The 21,898-nt window shown below is 43.5% G+C and overlaps 1 protein-coding gene across 6 annotated transcripts in view; it reads left to right on the forward strand.

Moving 5' to 3' along the window:
- Positions 1 to 21,898, forward strand: part of App (amyloid beta precursor protein) — a 227,419-nt gene that overhangs the window by 46,670 nt on the left and 158,851 nt on the right. For all 6 annotated transcript variants that reach the window (XM_052158106.1, XM_052158111.1, XM_052158108.1 and 3 more), the window contains exon 2: positions 8,307 to 8,474. In XM_052158106.1, coding sequence (XP_052014066.1) covers positions 8,307 to 8,474 — 168 coding nt within the window. The remainder of the gene's footprint in view (positions 1 to 8,306; positions 8,475 to 21,898) is intronic.

Consider the following 21,898-nt stretch of genomic DNA (forward strand, 5'->3'; position numbering starts at 1 on the left):
GAAGCGTTACAAGAGCAGGCCGCAGAAGAATCTCAACTACAGGCCTCCAAGCCAATCTGATAGCATTTGAAGTCTTTCCATAGAGGAGGATAGGTTTTTGTTAGGTTAAAACATTCCAAAAGATTTTATTTGTTGCACCTGGTGCTAGGTCAGGTACAAAGATGGGCAACGTCTGGCTCCTTAGTTGGGCTTACGATAGCCTAAAAGTAATAATTAATGATCTTTAGGTTATTGGATCAGCAGTGTTCCAGTCAGAATGTAGTCACTGAGGTTTTTATTGGTGTTATCAGCCTGTATAGAGAGCCGCTTTCCAGGAATGTGCCTTTGCAGCAAGCAGTTAAAATTCTCAACTTAAAAAAAAGGGGTGGGGGTGGGGACTAAATAGGCATTTGTTGGGTTACAATCTAACTTTGAACCTGATACTTGTGTTATCTCACAAACACTCCTGTTTTCTAAAAGTCCAACTTTCAATCCATTTCTAGTTGGTTAAGCAGTTGGGCTGCAGCCTTTCCTAGGTCTACTTATAATGCAGGTTTTCAGTTATTAATCCCGTGGGTGTTGAATAATAAACGTTTCTTTTGATAGGCCTCTCGGTTTCCTGCTGGGTATCAGCAGGGAGCATGCTTCACTAGCCTTGAGATGAGGTGGAGTTTGGGGTCAATTTGAGAACGCCTGTGGGGCACACCATTTGCAGAGCTTGGTGTCCACAGGGGCCTTGAAAAGCTTCTAAGAGCTCTGAGTTGTAATTTGAAGCTATGTCAGCAAGTGACTCCAAAGAATGACAAGTTTCCAGGTGTGAAAAATGCATACATTAAGCCTGTGAAAGGAATTATTTCCCCCCCCCCCTCTACTCACTCTTGTGACAGATCCTTTCTAGGCTGAAGTCAGGCGCCAACTCCGTTATACTGCCAAGGTACTGTGAATTGCTGTGACCACCACGTGGGTAATTTGAGGAGCAGGAATCTAACAGCAATTGTGGTTCAACTTCTCTGTGTGGGTTGGGTGGCAATTCTGTTCTTTCTCCCCACACACATAGGCAGATGCTTGGGACAGACAGTGGCCAATCTCTCTCTGCCTCTGACACTCGAGCCGTGGGTGAATCTTAGTCCTGCTCCGTGTGGGCCTAAATGATTTTTGCAGTTTCTTTCCTTTCTGTGACTGTAATTTAAAGTCTGGTTTCCCGTTAGTGAGGAAAGGATGGTCTGCCCATGTTCTCTCTGGGCAATCCTTTAGAGAGACCCTCCCTCACAGAGTCTTGTCTTTTGGTTGGAGAAGGACAATTTTGCTTATTAATCCTTAAAAAGAGTTCACAGGCAAATTTCCTAGATTGTCATTATGGAAATCAGTTCTTGACCTTTGAAAGGGAGAATACTTCAGTGTTGAATTTAAAAGCAACGTGGAGTGTAGAGTTTGTGTGTGTGTGTGTGTGTGTAATGTAATTGAACTGAGCTCAGGTTATAAGCAAATTTCTGCAAGGAAAACCAAGGACAGAATAGAAATAGAATCACCACCACCCCGACTTTTTAAGAGCTTATACAAGAATCCCACCCAAAGGGGAAAAAAAAGGTATCAAATAGTGCACCATATGAGAGAGTTATTCAGGCCAGTGAGGAGCCTGCTTGAATGTAGAAACCAGATGGTCTTCATTAGCCACAAACCTTAAAACGACATAAATCCACAGATGCAGCCCGGCTATGAATCTGTGGCCCGGCTTGCAGAGCTGGATGTTTCAGCCAGGGAAACAGAGAGCTCCTTGTTCAAGCCCCTCTTAGCTGGTGAAGAATGTTGCCAAACCCGTTCTATAAGGAATTTTGATCTTGATAATGAAAAGGAGAGAAAGTTCCCGGAGAAAAGGAGCGCCCTGTTTGAAAGGCAGAAAGAGAGCTTGTTCCAGAGGCTGCCTCTTCACTTCATTGTAAACAGTAGCGGTTGGAGGTGGCGGCTCCCACATTCATCCTCTGCAAATGGGGCCAAGTCAAGTCCGCGTGTGTTCACCTTTATTTTACCTGTGCCGATTTAAGGCCAACTTCTAGCTGTAGTACCAGGAGGAGAGTCCATTGCATTTCTGTGCTCTCTGTGTTGTGGCTTGAGGGAAAAAAAAAACACAATTTTTTGTTTTCCCTGATAGCAAAGGTTTGTTTCCAAAAAAGCTTGGCCATGTTTTTAAGAGTAATATTTGCATGGCTCAGCGTTTTGTAAGTAGCCCCTTTGCTTTTGAAGCCGTGGCTAAACACCCACTGTTTTGTTTTGTTGGCTGGCACTGAGCACGGTTTTCCCATGGGAAAAATATCTCCAGTTTCAGGATGGCGGCCACAATCCGTACGAAGGTGTACTTGAATCTGTGTACAGGGGTCTAGTCCATACTGTCTTCCATTTCTGAAAAAAATTAACCTTATGGTGCTAATTCCATTGGTTGAGACTAAGACCACTAAATTAATTTTTTGATCCAAATTTGAAGCAAACGTTTAGTTAAATTCTGGCCAGCATGATGGCCTCTGGCCAGGACCATTCCTGGAGTCCTAAAAAACAGTAAAGAGTAGCATTCTGCAGAGGTTGAAAAAGGTAGTCCGGAAAGGCCACGGTCTTTCCAACATCAGGCCCATCCAGGGCAAGTGTATATCCTGACACACTTACTGCTTGCATACCTCCTACCTACCTCCATCCGATTTGGGGTCATCTTGCTCCATCCAGAGGGAGTTCCTGTCTACAAGCATCTGGTGTGGTTGAGTCAAACTAACTTGTTTAGGGAAGCAGATTCCAGCATCCCAGGAAGTATCTGTCCTTAGGGGAGGGACTTACAGGTTAGAGGCATCTTTGTTTCATGGATCTGTTAGGCACAGCAATTAAAGCTTAAAATATAACTGGCCCTCACCACAGTTAAGTAAAGTGGTTGTCCATTGATCACATTCCCCACTTACTAAGCTGCATCTGCTTCTTTTCTATGTAGAGAGGTATTTTTTTTAAAGTGAGGAGTAGATCTTCCAGTTGACTTTGAGAGGAGAACACCAATCTGACAGCAAAGACTTCAATTTTATGAATGTTCTTACTCTCAGGTTCTAAGTAGGATATTGCATGGGATTTATTAAGCTTTAAAAAAAACTTTATTCAGGAAAAGGGGTTTGAGTAAACCTGTTAGGACTGGAGTGCGACAGGAAGATATGTTCTGTGTGGTCCCATTATCTGATGGTGCTGCGCTCTTGGCTGGATTCTGAGGCTGGGCAACCAGCCTGTTGACAGATGCAGATGAGGATGCTGAGGGTTGTCTTGTGTTAATTAACTTAGGCATGCTAGGGAAGAATTGAAAGGCTTCTGGTTCAGCTTGTGTGTGTGATCTAATTGCTTCTTCAATATACAGCTACAGTTGATTTGGAAAGGAATTTTTCATGAGAAACATGTTTTCCCCCCTTTTAAGTACACATTTGTAAAAGGTAGTGAGATGTTATATAAAGCCAATTCTACTGTTCCTTGTTCATTAATTTACTGAAATTTTAGAGGGACTGGAGTTGAAATTCCCAAACTGGCTGTACTTTATAGAAATACAATATATTTTCAAAACCTGTTCTATCTATATATTGGTTTTTACACTTAATATTTCTATCAGTTGCTTTTCTTGTTGCTGAGATAGAATGTCTGGCACAAACAATTTAAGTAAGGCAAGGTGGCTCTCTCCTCTCTGAACGTAGCATCTATCATGGTGGGGATGTCATGGAAGCAGTAGAATGAAGAGCTGGTTCTGTCAGATGCATAGGAAGAGGAGAGAGATGAATAATGGCCACCAGTTTATTTTCTCCTTTTTATTCTGCCTGTGGTCCCATCCCAGAGGATGAAGCTGTTGGTATTCAGGGAGGGTCTTTACTACTCAGTTAAACATGTTTGGAATAACCCCCACAGACACACCCCAGGTTCGTTTCCATGGAGATGCCAAATGCAGCCAAGTTTATGCTGAAGATTAACCACTACAACATTAAATCCCCTTGGACAGAAAACCTGAAGAGAACATAGGCATATATTTTTCTAGTCTAAACTAGCTTTGTTGAGCTCAGGACATCATCAGGAAATTACAGGGCCACCATCAGGCTATTTGAAGAGATGTGGAAAAGATCACCACTCTTTGTCAGCACATGTATTCTACAAACAGATGGAATTAAAATAATTTTAAAGGTGAGAGGGAGACGGCCTAGAGAAGTGGGAAAGACCACAAAGGAAGTTCAGGAATCACACTTAGGAAAATGAAGCACAATTTATTTGATAGGTTTAATTTAAAAAAAAAAAAAAGAAGAAGAAGAAGCTAGCCCAGGTAGTATGACAGTTATTGAAAGGACTTGACTGGTTTTAGCTGCTCTACCTGTACAGTACTAGGCCTATCACCACCCACCAGTCATGGATGTGGGGTCGTCAGGGGCCCGACAAGTCTCTGTTAAGCCATTGTTAACCATTAGATTGTGTGAGAGGGGGTGAAAGAGAAGATAACTTATTGCCATTGCTTGTGCATCAAACTATAGGACCAAGGGGCTTCCAGGACTCATTCCGAACCCATGGCTATGCAGATAGCCAAGACTGGCTTAAAACCAGTAAGGAATAAAGTCAAGCAGAGAGGCGTGAATTTGGAGAAGGGGCTTGTAGAGAGGAGAGGGCGGGAAGGAATGGGAGGGACATTACATAGGGTAGGTGTGTTTCTGTTAGGGTCTCTATTGCTGTGTATTATCAGAGCAACTCTTATAAAGGAAAACATTTAACTGGGGCTGATTTTCAGGTTCAGAGGTTCAGGCCGTTATCATCATGGCCAGAAAGAAGTATGGTGGTACACAGGCAGACCCGGTGCTGGTGAAGTGCCAAGAGCTCTACATGTGGTTTGACTGACAGCAGGAGGAGAGAGTGTCACTGGGCCTGGCCTGAATATCTGAAACCTCAAAGCCTCCTCCCAGTGATGCATTTCCTCCCACAAGGCCACCTCTTCTAATAGAGCCACTCCTGGTGACCAAGGATTCAAGCTTATGCCCCTATGGGGAACATTCTTATTCAAACTGCCACAGGAGATGAAACACACTACATAAACGTGTGACTATGTCAAAGAACAAATTTAGTCAATTAAAAACAAAAACAAAAACCTCAAAATAATCTTCTGATTGTCTGGTTGAATGCTTTGATCCTCAAGATGCATCAGCAGCTGGTGTAGTTCTGTTGTAATTGTGTATCTGCAGAAATGGAAGGCCTCCTTAGGGAAAAGGGGACAGCAGCCCCAGCTCCCTCATTAGGATGTCCTAAGCGGTGGGTGGAAATGGAGGATAGGGACTCAGAAAGGGGGTGATTAGGGAAGAACTGTGACATTTCTTTGTGACAGAAGCCAAAGACAGAGACTTTTAAGGAAGAAAGATTCACATGTTGCAAATGAGCCCAGTGGGGACAGGTACTAAAATGATTCCTCTTTGTTTTTTCATACTGGAGTCATATGGAACCTTTGAGAGGCAGACAGGTCAGGGTGCGGTGTGTAAACCAGGTTACAGCAGGCTTAAGGAACAAGGGAATGGGCCGGCGAGATGGCTCATCAGATACAGGCACCAGCAAGGCCCACAGCCGGAGTTTGATTCCCTGGGACCCACATACATGGTGGAAGAAATTGTTTCACCTGCAAGTTGTTCTTTAACCTCAACATATTCGCCAGGGCAACTCTCCACCTGCCCCCCTCCACACACACCTCTTATCCTCTCATACACAAAATAAGTAAAATTTAAAAAGAAGCCAGTGGAAAATCTAGGCAGCCAGTGTTTAATATCACAAGAAAAGGTTTAAAGTTTGTGGCCTATGAAAGAATATGCAGACAGACAGGGCGGAGTGGCTGGATTGGATTTACTGCCTGCTTTGTCCATTCAGGCCTGGATGGGGGAAACCTTCATTCCTTCACATGTTATTAAAGGCCCTCTCTCCTATAGCTTGAGCCTTAAATACATACTGACCAGTCCTCTCAGGAAGCTCCCTGACCCCGTACTGTAGGAACGCGGACAAAAGGGAGAAAGTCCGTTTGTTCCTCATTTGCTCTGCTCCCCAGAAGAGCTCGGAGGCTGCTGAGGGCAAGAGTAAACGTGTTAGTGTGACAAGTCACCTCAAACTTAATAGCTTAAAACGCTACGCAGTTCCATTCCAGTTTCTGTGAGTAAGGAACGGAGGAGTCCTTCTAGGTGCTTCTGCCTCTGCATCTCTCTCTTGAAGCCACATTCTTATTGTCACCCAGGGCTGTAGCCAGATGTCATTGGTGTCCTTGAGGTGGGGTTTATTTCCAAGCTTGCTGGTGTGGCTCTGAGGGAGGCCTGACCTTCTTACTGTTGGGATTCAGACCGGGGTCAAACAGTTGAGGTGCATAGTTAACAAAGTGGACCTGGCCTCTGGGTTCTCCCAGCATCCCTCAGTTCCGGCCTGTCATAGGGCGTGGCTGGCTAGCATACCCTGCTGCTGTGCTGAACTTTCCAGCCCAAGAAAGGAACTTCCCCTCCCCACAAAGGTCTTCCCTACACAATCCAGACATTTTAGTCAGTCTCTCTTTCCCTCCCTCCCTCCCTCCCTCCCTCCCTCCCTCCCTCCCTCCCTTTCTCCCTCCCTACTGTTCTCCCTCCCTCCCTGTCTCCCTCTCTGCATGCACAGATTCTCTCTCCCTCCTCTTCTCTATCTCCCTTTGCATCTCTGCATGGTGACTTCCCTGGATTCATTCCTTGGGACCAGTGAACTCACCCAGGAGCTGCCCTGCCAAAACCCACTCTTATACTTCAATTTGTCTTGAATTGGCTCATTTTGTCGGCCGAGATACCCTGTCACTTACTATTGCCCAACAATGAGTAAACCTTAATGTCATGACCTTACTTTTGAACTTACACATCTTCATTTCTGCCTTTTCTGTGCTTTGTTGGTTGCATAGACAAACAAATGCATTGTGGGAAGGGACTGCCCAAGGTCATGATTTCCAAGAAGCGGGCTGGATCGTGGGGGTGTTTCTTGGGCCTTAACTATTCCGGGAGAGAACTTGTTACTTAAATTCTCTTTGCAGAAGGAAACACAGCCTCCTGCATTCACTACGAGGTGGTGGGCTCACCTGACTGTGGTAGTGAAGGGGCTGTGAGGAAGTAAGAGGGGAAATGATGCTGAAGTTGAGGATGAAATTCTTTTGATGACATATTCACCCACTTCGGCAGAAGTTCTGTCACTTCCCTTTGGTTAGGAGTAAGATGCCAGGGTGTGCTAACAGTAGAAATCTTTGCAGTGACCACCAACAAACCTCCCCCTAACCTCCACTCCAGGGATTCCCCCACAGGTGGCTGATTATGGCTTGACTTTCTTGAACTTCCTTGCCCTGTTATTACCCACCTGTTTATTTCAGTAAAATTGGCAAGATGTATATTTTGATCTTTAAGATTCAGGCTTTGAATTTCTTTCAAACTCTCAGGTGAGCTGCTAAGAACAAGTTAATAGAACATTCTGTTTGGGGCACAACTTTGCATCTGGTGGACAATGAGACCTCCAGTTTCCTGGGTTGGTGGGGGATGGCAGGGGCCTCCTGTGGAAGAGTTGAGGGAGTTTATGTTTGTTTGTATGTTTTGTTTTATTTCAAAATGGTTAATTCTCCAGTGGAGTTTTCTAACGAAAACTCAGACAGAAGCTGGCATCGTGGCACAGGCCTGTAATCTCAGCATTCAGGAGGCACAGGCAGGTGACCTCTGAGATTGAAGTCATGCTGGTCTACACAGTGAATTCTACAGGGTGGATTCTGGGACAGCTAAGGCTACATAGAGAGACCCTGTTTTGAAATAAAACAAGGCATAAAAACAAACAAAAGCTCTCTTCGATCCAACCACTGGGTCCGCATTGAGGCAGTCTGATAACATCTTGGGGTCAGCGTTGAGAAGTGGCACATGCTGTCACCCCAGTTTAGGCGTAGTCATCAAGTGGGGACTGGCATTGTGCTGTGTGTAAGCAGCTGCGGGTTATGAGAATGTGGATTCTTCCACAGGGATTATATTTATGTTAGAAACCCCTCTTTATTGTTAGAACCTTTCAACAGATACTGCAAAATCATCTATGGGAAAACTAAAGGATCTTTGAATGAACAAATGTCCTTCAGTGTTCTTAATGCCTTCCTTTAAATATTCTGTTAAAGAACTGTCTTCCATAGTTTATTTTCCAAGTGTGTAGCATGTTTATTACTGAACTGAACAATGCCTGCGGGCTTGCTGCGTGACTGAAGATGGCTAGGTATCACCATGTTTTCCGTTCTTCGTGGAGCTGTGGATTCTGTTACTAACTAGGACTTATTCTTTTAGGTGCCCACCGATGGCAATGCCGGGCTGCTGGCAGAACCCCAGATCGCCATGTTCTGTGGTAAACTCAACATGCACATGAATGTGCAGAACGGAAAATGGGAGTCAGACCCGTCAGGGACCAAAACCTGCATTGGCACCAAGGAGGGCATCCTGCAGTATTGCCAGGAGGTAAGTCCCAGATGGCGGATCACTCGCATTCATTAAAAGTGTTAATTCTTATATCATACTTATATTTTCTTTCATAATAAAATCTTGGTTCCTAATGACCCACCATGCCCTTAATACAGTCTTTTCTTTACCCTCCAGTTCACACAGTTACATATTATGCTATTGTGATCAACAATAAACTGGGTAAAATGTAAGTTTTCTTAGTTTAATACGCTCTTCTGTGGCTGTGTAATACAGGAAGTTGAAAGTGCTAGGTTTAATCTTTTTTTTCCTCTCAGCCTCTTTGATATATTTTAGTACACTTATAACTTGATATCTTTCTAGCTTTTCTCTCCCCGTAATATTGTATTTTTGAAATAAACATTCATACTGATAACTCTAGAAAGTACACAAAAGGTCACATTCACTTCATCCCTTGTTGATTACTATTTTTATTCTTTAAAAACATATGGTTTTATTTCATGTGTATAGGTGTTTTGCCTGTGTACATGTCTGTGCACCACATGTGAGGCTGATGCCCAAGGAAGCACCAGAAGAGGTTGTCACATCTCTTGGGAGGGAAGTTACCAAAATACATTCTGAGTTTTCTTTTCTTTTCTTTTCTTTCTTTCTTTCTTTCTTTCTTTCTTTCTTTCTTTCTTTCTTTCTTTCTTTCTTTCTTTCTTTCTTTCTTTCTTTCTTTCTTTCTTTCCTTCTTTCTTTCCTTATTTTTTTTATCCAATATATTTTTATTTACATTTCAAATGATTTCCCCTTTTCTAGCCCCCCACTCCCGAAAGTCTCATAAGCCCCCTTCCCTCCCCCTGTTCTCCCACCCACCCCTTCTCACTTCCCTGTTCTGGTTTTGCCCAATACTGCTTCACAGACTCTTTCCAGAACAAGGGACCACTCCTCCATTCTTCTTGTACCTCATTTGATGTGTGGATTATGTTTTGGGTATTCCAGTTATCCAGGCTAATATCCACTTATTAGTGAGTGCATACCATGATTCATCTTTTGAGACTGGGTTACCTCACTTAGTATGATGTTCTCCAGCTCCATCCATTTGCCTAAGAATTTCATGAATTCATTGTTTCTAATGGCTGGATAGTAGTCCATTGTGTATATATACCACATTTTTTGTATCCACTCTTCTGTTGAGGGATACCTGGGTTCTTTCCAGCTTTTGGCAATTATAAATAAGGCTGCTATGAACATAGTGGAGCATGTATCCTTATTACATGCTGGGGAATCATCTGGGTATATGCCCAAGAGTGGTATAGCAGGATCTTCTGGAAGTGAGGTGCCCAGTTTTCTGAGGAACCACCAGACTGATTTCCAGAGTGGTTGTACCAATTTGCAACCCCACCAGCAGTGGAGGAGTGTTCCTCTTTCTCCACATCCTCACCAACACCTGCTGTCTCCTGGATTTTTAATCTTAGCCATTCTGACTGGTATAAGATGAAATCTCAGGGTTGTTTTGATTTGCATTTCCCTAATGACTAATGAAGTTGAACATTTTTTAAGATGCTTCTCCACCATCCGAAGTTCTTCAGGTGAAAGTTCTTTGTTTAACTCTGTACCCCATTTTTAATAGGGTTATTTGGTTTTCTGGGGTCTAACTTCTTGAGTTCTTTATATATATTGGATATTAGCCCTCTATCTGATGTAGGGTTGGTGAAGATCTTTTCCCAATTTGTTGGTTGCCAATTTGTCCTTTTGATGGTGTCCTTTGCCTTACAGAAACTTTGTAATTTTATGAGGTCCCATTTGTCAATTCTTGATCTTAGAGCATATGCTATTGGTGATCTGTTCAGAAACTTTCCCCCTGTACCGATATCCTCAAGGGTCTTCCCCAGTTTCTTTTCTGTTAGCTTCAGAGTGTCTGGCTTTATGTGTAGTTCCTTGATCCATTGAGTTGAGCTTAGTACAAGGAGACAAAGATGGATCAATTCCCATTCTTCTGCATGCTGACTTCCAGTTGAACCAGCACCATTTGTTGAAAAGGCTATCTTTTTTCCATTGGATGTTTTCAGCCCTTTTGTCGAGGATCAAGTGGCCATAGGTATGTGGGTTCATTTCTGGATCTTCAATGCTGTTCCATTGATCTGCCTGCCTGTCACTGTACCAATACCATGCAGTTTTTAACACTATTGCTCTGTAGTTTTGCTTGAGGTCAGGGATACCAGTTATGAGTTTTCATATGGGGACTTGGAGGACAGATTGAAGATGTCCTTTTCTGAAATGCTTGGGCTCAGAGTATTTTGGATTTTACAGAATTTGAAGTATTCGAAAGGTCATGTTGAGCTGCTTTGTAGATAGGACCTAAGTGAACTTGAAATTCTTATCTATTTCCTGTATACTTCACACATACAACCTGAAGGTCATTTTATGTGGTGATTTTAGTTTGGTCTCCTTTTGGGCTGCAGCCTGTCACATGAGATCAGATAGGAATTTCCTACAAATAGATTCAGCTCTCCAAATGTGTCTGGTTTTGGAACATTTCTGGTTTCGTATTTTTGGACCAGAGATGCTCAGTTTCCATTTACCTTTCCTTTCTTACTAGCTTATTTGAAAGTAATCCACAGCCAGGTGGTGGTGACGCATGCCTGTAATCCCAGCACTGGGGAGGCAGAGGCAGGCGGATTTCTGAGTTTGAGGCCAGCCTTGTCTTCAGAGTGAGTTCCAGGACAGCCAGGGCTACACAGAGAAACCCTGTCTTGAAAAAACAAAAACAAAATAATAATAATAATAAAGGAAGAAGAGGAGGAGAGGGGAGGAGGAAGAGGAGGAAGAGGAGGAGGAAGAAGAAGAGGAAGAAGAAGAAGAAGAAGAAGAGGAAGAAGAAGAGGAAGAGGAGGAAGAAGAAGAAGAAGAAGAAGAAGAAGAAGAAGAGAAGGAGGAGGAGGAGGAGGAGGAGGAGGAGGAGGAGGAGGAGGAGGAGGAGGAGGAGGAGGAGGAATCCATAGTTGTCAAGGACATTAAAAGGAAGCTATCTCTTCATGTAGCTACCTGTCTGTACTCTTAAGTTTCCCATGATTCCAAAGCTCTAACAGTGACCAACTATTCCAGTAGAGTTCAGCAGAGGCCAGTAGAAAGGCTGGACACACACTTTGTCCGTGATGTTGACTTCTGTCTTTTTATGGTGAATGGTTGCTAGTGCCTGTGAATCATCATGCAATGTAAGCCTGTGTTTTCCACAAATAACCGCCTGTTTTCAAGCCTGTGAGTATTGGTCCTACAAAAATTATTTTCCTTGACTCTGAAAACAACCCTCACTTCCTGCTGTTCTTAGCCCAATCATGCCTGGGTAGCTTCATTTTCTGTTTCAGTCTATGGTTTGTGCAGGAATGAGCCACAGAGTGGTTCTTTCCACTCCAGACTGCCTGCTTGCGGGTAGCCAAGGGGGAGGAGCAGGGGAAAGCCTTTTGGCTGATTTCTTCTTTTTGCAGCTAATGTAGCATTCATCTGCTTTTGGTCACTACGTGCAGTCCATTGGACAAGAAAGGGCTAACATATCAAGGGTTTGTGAGCCATGTTAATGAATTTGGTCTGCATTCTATAACAAGGAAAAGTCAACGAAGCCCTTCATTGGCTTGAATTTTTGAACAGGAGAAATAAAGTTGGAATTTCAGAGTCCGCCCTTTTCTGTATATCACTGTAGAACATTCCAGACACCTGGACCCAAGCCCTGGTGATGGAGTTCAGTCCCCATACTTTTTGTACAGCCTGAGCACTTGAAATGTGGCCAATTAGATCTGTACTGTTGAGGTAAACGCCATGTTTCAGAAATGTGATACCAACAAAGACGTACCACATAAACTTCATTTTGAAGTGACTATATTATGTGTACCTAGTAAGGGTGTCATAAGGATGTTACAGTCAAACTACATGGGATTAAAGTTGATTTGACCTCTGGGGAATTTTTTTTTTCATGAAGCTGGAAAAAATACCTTAAATATACACTGGCAACTTGTTTGTCTTTCCACTCAGCGGTGCTCTTGACTTGTCCAGTGTCACAGTGATAGGGCTGTAATCGATTCATGATCCTGTCATCTGAAGAATAAGAGGGAAATGAGCTGGGGAGTCCCCAGAGACTGCCCCCTCTGTAATTTGTTGGTGGTTTGGACTGAGTTCTTTGAAGCCTTTAAATCACATTGTTCAAACTGGGTGTGGTGGCTCCCTCCTGTGATCCTTACACTTGTAAATCTGTGCCTTAGCTATGTAATGAGATGTTGTCTGAAAGCACAGTGAGTGAGATAGAGAGGTGGTGCGGCAGCTTAGAGCATTTGTTCCTCTCTCAAAACGTGCAGATTCAATTCCCAGTACCCACATATTAGAACCATGGTTAACGCTAGTTCCTGGACATGGATACCCTCTTATGGATTGCATGGGCAGCAGGCACACCTGCGGTACACATACATATACATACATACATGCATATGGACAAAACACACATGATATATAATAAGTAAATGTAAATTACTATCTTTAAAAGAAAGAAAATCATTTTACTAGAATATTTTAATGCATAGAGATGTTGTTAGAGCCAGTGTCTTCCTCTTTGAAACACCAGCCTCTGGATGCTAAGATGGCCTCCACATCAACCCACTTCTCGACATAAGAGGAGCACAGCTCAAGGCCCAAGACAGAGATGATGATGCCATGCCTTGAAATCCCTTTTTATTCTTAACAAAGCATCAGCCTCAGGGCCAAGTTCTTCTTTCTGTTCCTTTTACCCACTTAGTGACACTTCTGGAAAGGAGCCTGGGAATGGCCCGGGGGGAGTTGCAATGTTTAAGGAGAACAAGGAGAGTCTATGAAGTGGCCAGGGACAGGACAAGAACTGGCCTGTGTCATGTGCCGGGAGACAAGCTAAGTTAGTTGCTGAAACAGAGAAAATGATGAGACCATAGGTATGGTCAAAAGTGAGAGTGACCGAAGTAGAGTTTTTAACAAGGTCAACTTGGGCCTCCATGAAAACTGACCATGTGCCGAGAGCAGATCTGCAGCGCACTTATCAAAGAGAGAAGAGCATTAGCTTTTCCCAACCGGCCCAGGTTGACTCAGATAGATGCAAGCTCTTAGCACGTTTCCGTTGCATGGCTGCGAATAAGAATCAACTGCGGTTATTTCCATGGGATAGGAAACATGGCATTGCTTACAGTGTCTGCACCGACAGACCTGCAAAATCACCATTCCCCTCTCACCAGTCAGACAGATGTATCCCTCAAATCAAATCATCTTTCTCCTACTTCCTTTGGGGACTGGACAGCCACATCTATCTGACATTAACTGGCTGGATACCGCCTTTTATTAGGCTGAATGGTTGTCTTTTTCCCCTCATCCTTCCTTCCTTCCTTTCTTCTTTTTTTTTTTTCCAAGGAAATTAATTTGGACAAATACGAGGATATGACCGATGGTCGAGACAGGTCTAATTGCTACAAGTATGACATGACCAAGAGGTGAAGATAAATTGCACTCTGAGAAAAGATCTAGACAAAGAGCTTGAGGTGAATGGAGGCAAAGGAAACCATCTTTGCCTTAGTATTTATCTGTTTATTTGGTTGGCTGGTGGGTTTGTGTCTTGCTTTTCAATGAGGTCAACTTAAGCCAAAGGAGATTGAAGCAAAATCATGGGAGGAAGAGTTGTCCATCATAACACTCAGATGTCTGCATAGGAGGAAGCTAAGTGTTGCATTAGACACAGCTGTGCTGTCCAGTACCTGGGAGGCTGAGGCAGGAGTATTACAAGATGGAGGTCATACGTGGCTACACCATGAGACGTCCAAAGAGGGAGTAGGGTGAGCCGGAAGATCTGAAGGTGAAAGGAGACTCCGCTGAGTCTGGTGAGTTGTGGAAATGGCAAAGAATGATATTTATTCCACGAAAGGATTAGCTAGGTAGGTTCTATTGCCCAGAGACAAAAGCAATGGAACAGCTTGTGTGTGTGGAGAAGGGTTTCTTCTACATACAGGAAAAATCCTGTGGTGAAGGCAGCTTACCCAGGGAGGAAGCAGGACGAGGTCCCTGAGTGTTGGAACAGAGAACTATTACAGAGTCCTGTTTTTCCTGTTAATGACATTCTTTGTCCCTGGTTTGCTCCTCCTCTCCCGGTGCTAAGATGGGTGCCTCTTGGAGGCTCAGGAAGGTCAGAAGCTGGCAGCCAGTGCTTCTGGGAGTAGCATCCCAACTTCTTTTGCCATTGTGTATGGTAATTCCAGGGAGAAGGGATTCTGAGTGGCTTCATGTTGACCACATAAGGTTTTGGCGCCTGCACCGGGGGTACTTACCCATGTGGCTGTGTGGTCTGGCAGCCCACAAGGCATGGAAGAATGGTTGCTAACAGAAGAGGGAGAGAAATGCACAAGGTCAAACAGAATGACCACGGCCCTGTGTACAGTGGCTACAGAGCTGGGCAGTTGTTTTGGCCGGGAGAGCTGGCTGGGAGCCATGTCGGGTCTTGACTTTAACTGGCACAGAGAAAATGGCAGAGTGGGTGTAGACGGCCATTTGGGGCCTTTAAATGGAGTTTGACATTGCCTACAAGATATTTTATTAGTGTTTTAGGGTCTCCCTGCCACTCCCCACATTGGAACTATCCTGATATTTTTAAGAAACAGCTCTCATTTACAGATCTGAATTTTGTGTGTGTGTGTTTTGCTGGAACACATTTCTTTGCTTTTATTCCTCCTTTAACTCTATGTTTATATATTAAATGACATTGATTGACTCATTGCGTGCAACAAGAAGAAAAATAATACTCAACAATTTTTGCTAAATTATAATACTTTTATAGTTTTTAAGTTAGAATATTAAAGTCTGTTCTGTTGCAGTAATTCCAACGTCAGAGCTTTCTTTTCAACAGGACTTGTGTAGATCCAGTGCTTTCAGCCACATTCTAATTCCTGTGTTACTAATTGGGTTATTGCTATTATTATTATTATTATTATTATTATTATTATTATTTTGGTGACTTTTGCCTTAATTGGTCATTTGCAATGATTTTGCTTATTACCATAAAGGTGGTCTTCTTTTTTGCCGTCTCTCATTGCACAACTTCTTTTAAAGAGTTTTGCAAAGGCCTGGGGAGATGGCTTGATAAGGTAAAGTGTTTGCCTTGCAAACCTGAGACCAGAGTTCCACCCCTAGAACTCATTGCAGAAAAAGGTAGGTGTGGAGCACCTAGTGTTGGGAAGCCAGAACCAGACATCTGGTCAACCTGTCTTACTTGGAGCATTCTAGACGAATGAGAAACTCTTCACAAGGGGAAAAAATAAGAAGATGGATGGCACATGATGAATGACACTCAAAGTTGTCCTATGGCCACCATACACATGAGCACACACATGTGCAAGCACACACACACACACACACACACACACATACATAGAAACAATCCCTACTCATTACCAGTAACAAGACTAAACAGTTAGCAGTTTTTTTGTCTCCTAATAATGGTGAATTTGTTTTGTGCATGGACTCTAACCTCTCAAGACTAAAACACAGATGTTTTAGAAGCAGTCTGCTGAGTCAGGGAGGCAGCTGTCTGAGCTTAGGACAGACAGGAAGAGCTACACTCATGACTATAACCTCATTTTGACCTTTTGCTAGCCAGTTAAACTTTCCAGCTTAATATATCTGTAAAAAATGTCTTTAACTGTCTGCTGGTGCCTGGCCCAGGGTGCTGTCTTCATATTGACTCTTTGGTAGGGAGTTAGTTGGCTCACGTCCTCTGACCTCTCTCACCCCCATTGCCTACCTTCCCGGTTGTTGACTTGCTTTGGAAGTCTATAACAGTGGCATTTCTTCCCTTGGGTTCCTTTGGTGCTATCCTTGGTCAAGGGAAAGACTTAGGAGAAACAGTAATAGTTAAATATTTCACCTCTACTCCTAGGTACACATAAGGACTTAGGAAGTTTGATTGAGAAAATAGTTTTGACTGTATGGCCTAATTTGCATGTTTGATTTAGCCACGTGTTTACCCAGTCTTCCAAAAGCTTGGTGCCTATATATTTCCATCTGTTACTAGTCATAGTAATTTTTCTTCTACCCAGTCATTGTTGAAGTACATGCTGCTCTTTTGTATTTATTTATTTATTTATTTATTTATTTATTTATTTATTTATTGCTTTTTATTAGCTCCATGTAGAGTTTTCCTTCAGTTCCTTATCAAGTACATCTTGAGTACTGTTAACCAACTAAACAGTTCTGTGTTCCCAAAGTTTATAGGTTAGGCCAACTCTCTTTGCATAGGTTTTGGAGGCACAGTCTTTCAGAGATGACTAGTATTGATGACATCATGAGGACAGAGCCAGCCCACTGGGTGGTAGTGATGCCCTTACAGAAACAGCAGAGAGCCAGCTCTCTTTACTTTCTCATACAAGGTGGTCATGTAAGGATGTAATAAGAAAATAGTCCTCACCAGCACTATGGTCCCTTGGTTTTGTCACCTTTGTGAACTGTGACAAAATACATTTCCATTGTTTGAGTTGTCCAGGGTGTGGTATTTTACTGTAACACATCAGCTCGGACCCCATTATGTCCCAAAGGCAAAGGCACTAGAAACCCATGGTGCTGCAAAGAGTGACATTTCTAGAGTCATGATTCACAAAGCATTTCATCTGGCAAACGGAAGATTGCTAGTCGCCATTTGGTAATGTTTGTGGATGGCTTTGTGAGCATGAGACTGTAGGAGGATGGGCAGGGGCATCCTTGTCTATCCTAAGGGAGCCTCCTGTACAGGAGCACCTGTGGTTTCTGCCTGAGGGACCATTTCTTTCTACTGTTCATGGTTTTAAACCTGTTAGACAAGAGTCATGGGAGTGGGCAGATTTGCCCTTATTTTATTTACCCAACAAAAAATACAAGTGCTATGGTAGACCTGCAACCGTTGAGAGGAAAATAGAGTGTACCTTTAAATGCTCAGTTTGGATGCATCGATAGATGATCACGCTAGACACAGTTAACATTGGCTGTGACTCTTTGATGGGGGAATGTAGCCATTTCTACGATCTATATTAGAAGTAGAGTGCTGACATTGGAGAAAAAAAATACTTGAATGTAACTTCATAAATTTAACGACATCACAGCAACCATTTGCTCTAATGAGCTGTTAAGAGTGCATAACAAATGGTATGGCTGAAGAAATGTCAAAATAGAAAACGTCTCAGAGAAACAAGTGTTATGTATTTTCTGTTTGGGGGCTCCTACGCATTGCACGGATACATGTGATCATGTCTGTCCATATAATATGACAGTAGCACGAACTGTCTAGGGGAACAAGGGGGCACAAAGGGGATGTATAGGGTGGGGTAGGGTAGGGGATGCTATGGAGGAGAATATATTCATTGTACTCTAGAAACTTCTGTGAGAGCTCTTAATGCATCAGTGCCACGTACAATGGATGGACACACTCAAGGCTTTGGGATGATGTCTTCTCAGAAAACATTAAAAACTAGGGACAAAAAAATGAGACTTGTTAGGTTTCATTGCATGACTTTCAGGTGAAATGAGGTTTTTTTTTTTAAAAAAAAAATATTATTTTATTTACACCAAAGGCTTCAGGGTGTGTTCAGTTCTATATCTCAAGACTTTATTTCTTTACTTTTAAGCCTGGCAAACCTGGGCAGTTTGGCCAAAGACCACCAAGGATAGGGTTTTGTTTCAGGTGATGCCTTTCCTGGCTTACAAGGGGTGCAAACACTCTCTGTTCCTTCAGATTGAGAATGAAAGCTGGTAAATATAGGCAGTGGGAGGTAGCAGAGAGGGTCTTGATGGTGATGTGGTGACGCGGGATGTGGATCTTGAGAGGCAGAAGCCAAGGGATGTGTTAGTATGATACCTCTGAATTCTGTCAATGATCCCATGATACAATACCTGAAGTGCCGAGATTCTACAAGCAGTGCCTGTCCAGTCTTAGAGTGCGTCCTTGCTTCGTAACTGGGACAGGCAGACACTATAAAAGCCAGTTGCTGAGAAATCATATACAGCCTTGGTCCTCCTGTGTCCCCCTCTGGTCTTAAGCAGACTGGATTCTAGCTAGGCAGGGCTTCCTGAAGGTGGGGTAGCTCTTTGAGCATCCAGTTGGGGCCTGTGGAGGCTGCTGAGAATAGGGAAAGTTTCAAGTGTAGGCAGTCAGCTTTGTTTATTCCCTCTACGATTAGATGATCCACACATTTTTAAGTTCTTTCCATCGATAACAATGTCTGTGATTTCTTTAACCTCGTTCCTCTAAATGAGCGCTTACTTTGTGATCAGCAGACCCTCTGAACAAAGTAATCCGGGGCAGAAACCAAAGAGAAAAAGCTGACTATGTGAATTGAGCACAGTTCTTTCCTTTCCCCTAACTTTCCATTCTACAATTTATTGTGTTGCCCAACGTGGGATTCCCAGGAAGAGTTATTTCTCTTTTTGTTGTCATTCTTCATTAATATGAATCAAATTGTTAAAAAACAAAAACAGATTGTCCCTGTCAGTCTGACTATCTTTCAGGGTTGTCCTAGTTTGCTCTCGGACACTGTGCTAAAACAATGACCAAAAGAAACTTGGCGGAATAAAGGGTTTATTTCAGTTTACAGGTTACAGTCCATCTGTGAGGGAAACTAAGAGAGGAGGAATGGAAGGCAAGAAACTAGAGGCAGGAACTGAGGCAGATCTGGGCCGTGGAGAAGTACTGGTTCTTGGCTGGATTGCTCTAGGCTCATGTTCAGCTATCTATCTAGCCCAGACCCACCTGCCTAAGGATGGTACTGCCCCTCCTGTATCAATTAACAGTAAAGAAAATACCCACAGATGTGCCTACAGGCCAGCATGACAGACGGACAGAGGCACATCTTTAGTGGAAGATCCTGTTGTGTGAAAAAAAAAGACCCACCTGCCAACTCTCCTGCCCCGCCGCCATGGTGCAACACCAGTGGGGTCCCACTCCGTGTGATTCCCTGTTCCCCGGCAGTACTGATGGCCTGGCCATATCTCCGGCAGGATCCCGTGAGTTCATCTCGCTCGCTGGTCCACACATCCCACAGTCTGCTACCTCTCACCTCAAATACCTGGTAGAAACGTGACTCTTAAAGCTTGATTAGTTAGCCAATTAGATTTATGTATATTTAAAATCACAGTTACAAGATGCCAATATAGTCATTTCAGAGCCAACTGGTTATGATAAAAGCTTTAACCCAAATATTCTAACCTTTTGATAACATAACATCGAACTCCATTTTGGCTCATTCCTTCTTCTGCGACCTTTTAAGACTCCCCAATTCCAGGTCAGACTCCATCACTGAGGGAAGTCAGGGCAGGAACTTCAGTAGGAGCTGAAGCAGAAACCATGGTGTATCGTAGTTTCCGGCTTGCTTCCCGTGGCTGGTGCTCAGTTGACTTTCTTATTCAACCCAGGACATCTTTCCTACCTGGGGTTACAACACCCACATCAATCAACATTCAAGATGGCTCCCCACAGATATGACCATAGGCCAGTCAGGCGGGCCTGGGCAATCCCTCCAGCGAGCCTCCCTCTTCTCCAGTGACTCTTGGTTGGGTCAAGTTAGCAATAAGAACTGACAGAAAACTGATGTCTGAACGAGGCAGTGTGTGTACACATCTCTTTGTTTTCACATCTGCGTCGTGCTGTACACGTTTGGCAACCCCTGCTTGCTTTTCTACCATGAGCACTTTGGAAAGGCAACGAAGGACTCGTCAGCCAAGCCAGGCTCCTTCGCGTCTTCCCGCACCGAGTGTGAATGTGAAGATAGAACACATATTAATATGCAGTGTCAGATGCAGAATTGGGCCAAATGGTTGGGAAACACACTCTTGCCTCGCAGCGTTTTGCCTTCTGCCTCGAGTAAGGCATCCTTGTGAGAACAGGCCCACTCTGCTCCCCTCCCTGACATTGCAGACAGTTTCATCAGCTGCCTGTGCCTCTCAGCACCTCATTAAGTCGCAAGCGGAGGCCGCTTTTCGGCTTCCATTTCTCTTTCTCAACTAAATTAGATGTTCTATTTTCTATATCCCCTCTCATTAGCAGAATTGATGCGGAAAACAATTTAAGATGCAATTTATCATCAGGTTTCAGAAACTTTAAAGTGTTTCACTTAAATCTAGAAGCAGAAATGTGTTCTCTTCCTCACACCCCGTTTCTGCTCACACACACCCAAGTTTAAGCAGCTGAAAGCATGCTGTTAATATGGCCTCCGTGTGCTTAGAAAAGGCACCTACTACGTTCGTGGTCAATACCCTGTGGCATGCTGCCCAGGAAATGTTTGCAGTGATGTCTGCCATCGGGGAAGCCTTTGTTATCCTATGGTTCTATTTCCTTCTTGAGTGTGCTCTTTGTACAGTTCAACCTCAGGGACCACATCAGTTCTTCTAGTCACAGTGGACGGCGTTGCTCCATTTGCCTACCTGTAAACTAAATGTCTGGAAGGAAGCATCACAGGTTACACATAGGGTTCTGGTGTACAGACTTAATAATTCCTAACATTAAAAAAAGTATATAGAAGCATCCTTTAAGATATTACCGCTGAGAATAAAAACACTGACTACTGATACCATGCTTTTTGGTTTTTTTGTTTGTTGGTTTTGTTTTTCCGAGACAGGGTTTCCCTGTGTAGCTCTGGCTGTCCTGGTACTCACTCTGTAGACCAGGATAGCCTTGAACTCAGATATCCACCTGCCTCGGCCTCCCAAGTGCTGGGACCCAACACCCATGAGGCTACCAATACCACCTCTTACTGTGGAACCCAAGATGATTTCTACATGACCATTTGTCTGGCTTTTGGTATTTTGGGATTTTTTTTTTCAATTCTCTTTTTAAAAATAATTTTGTAGACTGATACTTAACTCTTTAATAATATGGCATGACTATGACCAGGTGAATGGGCCTTTAAAAAAAAGCCTTGGTTTCAATTCTCCCACCTTCCGTCTTCAGCTATGTATCATGTGTTAGTTTATTTCAGACGAAGACACTATTAGAAGAATAATTTACTACCTCTGCTACCTCTGCTTAGAAGAACTCTGCTTAGAATGACTCTACCTGGGTCATTAAGGTACAACCGTGGCAAACACTCAGGTCTATTTAGCCTGCTCAAGGCTGGGGAAGGGCACAGTGCACATGCATAGTGCACAGCCGCTCTAAAGCCTTAAAGTCAGTGGTAGTGAATGAAACATCATAGAGAGGCCGGGCTGAGCAGAATCATGTTTCCTGCCCTGCAGGAAAGTGTGCATACAGCGGGGATGTGGCACTAGTGGGTGTGCACCTATCAGGTCCACCAGGCACGCCGTGATTATTACTGTAGAGCATTCACATTGTGTTAGACTGGCCAGGGCAGGAGGGTATGTTCAGGGCCATGGAAAGGATTGTAGCTGACAGAGTGCTTTGAACACATTGAGCCTGTTTATACAGTGAGTGCTCTGTACCTTAAGAACATCAGTAGGTACTGGGC

The sequence above is a fragment of the Apodemus sylvaticus genome, chromosome 15 (assembly GCF_947179515.1).
Source record: "Apodemus sylvaticus chromosome 15, mApoSyl1.1, whole genome shotgun sequence".
In the NCBI taxonomy this organism is placed as follows: domain Eukaryota; kingdom Metazoa; phylum Chordata; class Mammalia; order Rodentia; family Muridae; genus Apodemus; species Apodemus sylvaticus.